The sequence below is a fragment of the Hordeum vulgare genome, chromosome 5H (genome assembly GCF_904849725.1).
Source record: "Hordeum vulgare subsp. vulgare chromosome 5H, MorexV3_pseudomolecules_assembly, whole genome shotgun sequence".
Lineage (NCBI taxonomy): Eukaryota > Viridiplantae > Streptophyta > Magnoliopsida > Poales > Poaceae > Hordeum > Hordeum vulgare.
The window spans coordinates 521976224-521982500 of NC_058522.1; the positions used below are offsets into that span (position 1 = coordinate 521976224).

Genomic DNA, 6277 nt, shown 5'->3' on the forward strand with positions numbered 1-6277 from the left:
GCAGCAGGAGCATCCTTCACATGCAAGTTGCGTCGGGCGAGCTATGTCGACTAGGCTCGTGGGATGGGCGCGACATAGGTTTTCGCTCTTTCGGACCTATCTTTCCTCCCTGGTGTCCTCGAGGTTTGCGTATATGCCCGATATAATACAACGTTTGTCGGTGTGCACTCTGATAGGAGCGAAGGCGCTCGAGTGGCCGACCAGGTGTGTTGCGAGGTTTTCGTTTTCCGGCGTCTTGTATATTTTATGGTGCTTTAGGTCTAGTCTAGCTAGGCGTTGTTATGTTTTCCCCCTTTTTCCATAATAAATTGAGCAAGCCGGATTATTTTTTTTGCACTCGTCTTTTTGTATGCATTCCCCTTTTGGGGTATTCTTGTAATGCCTTTTTTTTATCAATGAATTTTTTAGCTCTTGTGTCAACATTCAAAAAAAATATTAAAGAGACGCGATTGGCATAGCCCCTCCCCAAATGGGACCGCATAACCCCACACAATCTATCAACTTAACGGCCTGTTTACTCGGCCCAGTTCGACGTCGATGGCGTATTCCTCCACTCCGCCTCCACCGATCTAAACGCCTAGCTAGCCACATCGCACAGCCTCTCCGTCCACCGTCCTCGCCGCCGACGACAAGGCTCCCGCTGGAGCCAGCATCAGAGCCGATCCCACAGCCCCATAACCTCACCACAGCCACACGTGACGCCCCTGCGCGCATCCGCGGTACCAGCCCACGACGAGGGGGAAGAAGGGGGGGGGGGGGGGTGAGCTATGGAGAAGCCGCCGAGGGCTTCGCAGGAGACCGCGGCGGCAGCCGCGGAGGTGGCGGCGCAGTTCAGGTCGCTCGTCAGCTCCGAGGACGTGGAATCCATCAAGCAGGCGCAGCACCTCATGTGAGTGAGTCCCCGTCTCCGATGCCTTCGCTCGTAATTTGATTTCAGTTCGATTTGTTCCGACACATGAGAATACCGCCCCGGCCCTAGTTTTGCCAGCGATATCGTAAAATCCCAGTTTTATCATAGGCTGCTTGTATTTAGCTTGGTTTACAGCCATAGGGAAAATCTACTGATTGCTCCCTTCAAGAGTTTCCAAGTGCGGATTGGGTTGAACAATTGTAGATGATGTGAATTCGGTGCATTCTTTGGTGTGGAAACCTGAAGGTTGTGTCATGCTTGACTGCTTGGAGATTTGACCAATCAATGATCTAGTGACGCGGAGCAAATCGACACTACGCTTTCCTGTCATCAAGGGCCACCTGTTCGCACTTGATCTTACTCCCTCCGTTCCTAAATATAAGTCTTTTCCACTACGGACTACATATAGAGCAAAATGAGTGAATCCACAAACTAAAGTATGTCTATATACACCCGTATGTAGTCAGTAGTGGAATCTCTAAAAAAGACTAATATTGAGGAACGGGGGAATACAAGTTAGAGATGAAGAAGGAAAATTTGTGTCCTCCAAACGTAATTACTTGTTTTCGCGATCTTTTTATTCTTGTGCAAGTCTTGAAGCTTTTTAACTGGTAAATGGATCTTGAGAAGAAATCTGGGATGTTGTGAGTTTGCTGGTAGCCTTCATTTCAGCACAACGTCGGAGACAGGGGAGACTGGCAGGAGCTATGGCTAGTCCGTGCTCTCTTATGCGCATCCACATGGTGATGCTAATCCTTACAATGTCAAATAAACTTTTTACTGTCGCATGCTTTGGCCCCTCTTATTAATAGTTTGATTCATCTGGCCGCATCAAATTCTACTTCTTGGCCCATCCAATGTTTCCTCACCCATGTTTATCCAATGGTAAGATCCCCCTACGACCTCTTTCTTGGACAATTGTTAGGCGTGACTGATGAGTGGAAAGAGCTTATGTAGTTCAGTTAATTGCTGCTTTTAGTGATGGTTCGTTAAATGCATAGGTGTTTGTTAGTGATGGTTCTGTACTACTGCTTATATGAGCATACCATATCAGTGGCCCTTTGCCACGTGCACATTTTGAGTGTTCCACTGTTTATTGCCTAGCTCTTTTCACCCTATTACCTCTTAATTGGTTTTAGCTTGAAAAACGTTCTTATATTATGGGACGGAGGGAGTGTTTGTTAGTGATGACTGATGAGTAGACATTAGAGTTAAGCCAATGCTTGCATTTAGTGCTGGGCTGTCAAAAATATGTCTGGTTATAAGTTTTGTAAAAATTCCAAGTGCTATACTTCTACTATATATACTCTTGGTGTCCCTTTGCCTCATCCAATTTTTGTCTCCACTGTCTGCCTAGCTGTTCGACCACCTTCCTCTTTGCATCCTAAACACTCATACACCCGTGCATCCCTGCCCAGTTGCCCCTGAAATGGTTCATGAATCAAATCTGATAAACATGTAAATAGGCAGTACTAGGCTCTATTGCTGGTACTTTTGGGGCTAAGTATCATGGAGGTACCTTCTGTACACTTACACTTTTGTTTCTCATTTTCCTCCCTGAGCACTTGCGGTGCTTGCTGTGATACTTATGCCTCTTTTTGCACGGGTATGTGGCGTCCATCTACCCAAACCTTGATTTGTATCCCCAAACAAGAGTTTCCATAATTTGTAAAGGATTGCACTGAGATACTAGTCAACCTAAAACAGCTGTGGAATGTGCTGCTAGCAAAAAGAATTGAAATTAAGTACTCTGCAGTAATTCTACACAGGTAATGCGCGTGCCACTTTCCCTCTTGAACTCCTACCTCACTTTTCTAGAAAATAACAGCTTTCGACTTTCATAAATGGCATCTTTTCCTGGCAGATATACTCACTACGCAGCATTGCTAGTGATTTGTTCGCTGCATATTCTATTCTCCATTTAAGCATGCATAATATCAAATGATAGATTTATGATTTATCCTTAGTACGCCAATACTTGTTATTGGTCTGATTTGTGTGATAGAGTTTTATGATTGGCTGTTTCCTTAATGGGATAGGTGGGTAATTTGACTACTCCATCCAGTTTCCTACACGCTGTCGTTTGGACATCGGCACGGTTCAAAGTGCAACTGTGGCGACTGATTTCTATTGTAATATATTTTAAAACCCACACCATTATATCTTTTCGTAGTATTTCTTGAGACAAAGTTGCGCGTATGATTTTTCATTTATCTAATCTAAATATTTCAAAGATATTGTATAAGTTTCAAAAGTCGGATCTTACCTATGCCTCCAAAACAACAGCTTCCAGGGAATTGGAGGGAGTATAGCACAACTGCTCATCTAAATTACTTGGGGTTTAAGTTCCAGATTTTGCTTTGTTGTCTTCATGCCAATGCAACATAGTCTGGGTCACTGGCCATCCACTAAATTAGTAATGTGCTAATGGCAAAGCATAAACCTATTTACCAGTCTGGCCCAAATGGATATTGCTGGTATTACAAAAAGAAAGCATACTTTTGTCCGTTTCATTTTTGGCCATAGATATGTGCATAGCATCTCTTTGTAATGGCACTCTTGTTTTCTTTTTTTGGACATAGTGCTTCTCACTCTTCTACTTCACGCATTTTAGCTACGGAAACATTTAGGTTGGCATCATACATTACTTTGTTAGACACATGTGGAATTCTGAATTGTGGCCTAATGATCTCCATGTTATTACTTTGCAGACTGGGGCGACTGCAAGATAGTAATGCAGTTCTCACACATTTCAATGAGTATTCTGAGCAATGCTTTGCGGAGGTGTCCACTGACTTAGCTAGTAAAGCTCGCCTTCTCAAGTCGATGAAGGATGATCTTGACCATATTTTCATGAAGCTGAGGTACCTTCTTGTGTGCTTATTCTTCTCCTGAAATGTCAGCTGCTTTTTTATTCTCTATTCTATTACTAGTATTTTCTAGTGCTTTTTTAGTCTCTGTTCTATTACTAGTATTTTCTAGTGCTTTTTTAGTCTCTATTCTATTACTAGTATTTCCTAGTGCTTTTTTAGTCCCTATTCTATTACTAGTATTCTCAAGATGATTCTCTTCTCCAGGAGTGTCCATTCGAACTGTACTTCTATAGTAGTTCTCCGGCAGCTAACTTGTCTTGTACGCTGTTATTGTAGAAGCATGAAATCAAGGTTAGCATCAACGTATCCAGACGCTTTCCCTGATGGCGCGGTGGCAGAGACCATGGACCAGAGGCCAGATCTCGAAACTCCTTTGGAATAGTAGGTTTATCACCTAAACCTAGCATATTAATGACGAGCTCTGCAGCGAAGATCCATTCTTCTTGAGAAGTGAAGCAACAAGCTATTTTCACCCTTTGTTTTTGCAGAAAATTACAGCATCTATTTTTCCAGAAGCTTCTGCATACACGGCTCTAACATCGTGCTTGTACATAACTGGACTTGGTAGATCGCCTTTTGCTATTCCTTGTGTATTATGGAGATGGACACCATGTAATTGTTGGGATGGTCGCTGTAGAGATTAAGATTATATTTGCAATACTAGCAAAAGGACCCGTGTGTTGCAACGGGAGAAAAAAACCACCATCTTCAATGGCGATGACCACATTATGTTCATATCTCATTGCATGATTTCAAAATTTTGTTCACAAATGCAAGAAAATATTTCTTTTTTTAATTTTATTCACAATTCACAAGTTGAAACAATATTAAGATTTTTTTTTAAATATCATGGTTGTCAAAAAACTTGATAACTCAAAGAACTATTCTGAATTTCATGATTTTTTTTTAAATATACTATAATATTCCGATCCACCCTGACAATTAATTCTTCAAAATTCACTCACGTATGTAATCTGAAAGACTCAGAAGCATTACTGTTGAACTGCATACACTCGATCATTCGTGAACATTTTTATAAATTTGGGAACATTTGTAAAATCAAGAACATTTTTTACTATTTATAAACATTTTTTTAAAATTCCAAACAATATTTTATATTACGAACTGTTTTCAAGTATTTTCTTGTGAATTGGCGAATAATTCATTTTTTGAATTATCAAACATTTTTTTATTGCATTAAAGAAATTTCGCAAAATGATGGACTTTTTCTGATTCACGGATGTTTTCTCCAAAATTACGATTTTTTAATATGTAAACATTTTTACAAAAACCCCGAACAGTTTTGGAATTTGCAAACATTTTATGTTTTATGAAACATTTATGTAAATATAAATTTTTGAATTTCAAAAGTTTACTTTTGATCAATTTGAATTAGAAAAAATAAAAAGGAACAGATAAATAATAGTAACTAAAAAACTAAAAAAATAGGCCCCCTCCCATGGGCTGGCCCAAATGGGTGTGCTGTGTATTTTCCAGCGAGCAGAGCATACTATAGTTGGTACCTATGCTTGGGCCGGCCCATGCGAGGATTCCCTTTAAAACGTTTTTTATAACTTACATAGTGGCATTGATGGGTAATATTAGAGAATATTAGAGGCAATTTTAATGACGTACCACAGAAGCAATATGTGCTTTATTAGTAGGAATAGCAAAAGGGTCCGTGCGTTGCAACAGGAGTAAGAAAACTACATATTGAACACTTATTATTACAATGAGTGTTGAGTGCGTGAAGATTTTAACCACCTGATGTGTAGTTGATATACGATTGTTAGATAAACACGTCAACACTTTATGAGGTAATTAATCAACTGCCCCAGCACAACACTTTATGAGGTAATTAATCAACTGCCCCAGCACATCCAACCAAAAAATCAACGTCTATGCGCAGGAGGAGAAAGGTGTGTACTCTGCATTTGACGAACTTGCTCACTCTCTTTCTCTGGCCTTTTTCCTATGTGATGTCATTTGATTTCTTGGATTAGTCTGCGCAAACATGAATCCAACTTTTCAACCATCAATTCATCGTATGAGTCCAACCTCCATACCATCATGCCTTCCTTATAAGTTTATGGTCAACTGCCACAACATTGCAAAGTGCCTAAAATGCCTCTTACAAGTTTATGATCTACAGGTGCAAAATTATAAACAGAGGCCTAAACAGTCACAAATAACCTTACAACCATTATATGTTGTCCTGCTACTTTTGTGATGCGAACATAGATTTCCAACATCCAAATGCAACACAGTGAACAAAATCACTAACGCAATCCCAAATCTTCCCAGACAATTGTGAGAATGAGCCAAGGTCAAAATGGGAAAGTGGATGCATATATTCAACCCAAAAAACACTACCTATCATTCACTCTGAACAAGGTGGATAAATCATGTTATAACAACTGGTGCAAACAACATCACTAAGCCATGTCATCGCATTGGTGCCTACTACTCCAATCATCAAAAATGCACCTAATCA

The 6277-nt window shown here is 40.4% G+C and overlaps 1 protein-coding gene across 1 annotated transcript; it reads left to right on the forward strand.

Annotated features, from left to right (window-relative positions):
• The first annotated feature begins 491 nt into the window (after nucleotides 1-491).
• LOC123452122 (kxDL motif-containing protein 1) lies at nucleotides 492-4399 on the forward strand. Its single transcript, XM_045128707.1, has 3 exons — nucleotides 492-889; nucleotides 3622-3774; nucleotides 4060-4399. Exons 1-3 carry the CDS (start codon nucleotides 768-770, stop codon nucleotides 4163-4165), a joined length of 381 nt encoding a protein of 126 aa, XP_044984642.1. The 5' UTR covers nucleotides 492-767; the 3' UTR covers nucleotides 4166-4399.
• Nucleotides 4400-6277: the final 1878 nt, after the last annotated feature.

Bases quoted from the DNA above. Each gene is read 5' to 3' on its own strand.
- LOC123452122 (XM_045128707.1), top strand. From the start codon at position 768: ATGGAGAAGCCGCCGAGGGCTTCGCAGGAGACCGCGGCGGCAGCCGCG. The intron at 890-3,621 runs GTGAGTGAGTCC...ATTACTTTGCAG, and splicing joins AAGCAGGCGCAGCACCTCAT to ACTGGGGCGACTGCAAGATA. The intron at 3,775-4,059 runs GTACCTTCTTGT...CTGTTATTGTAG, and splicing joins CATATTTTCATGAAGCTGAG to AAGCATGAAATCAAGGTTAG.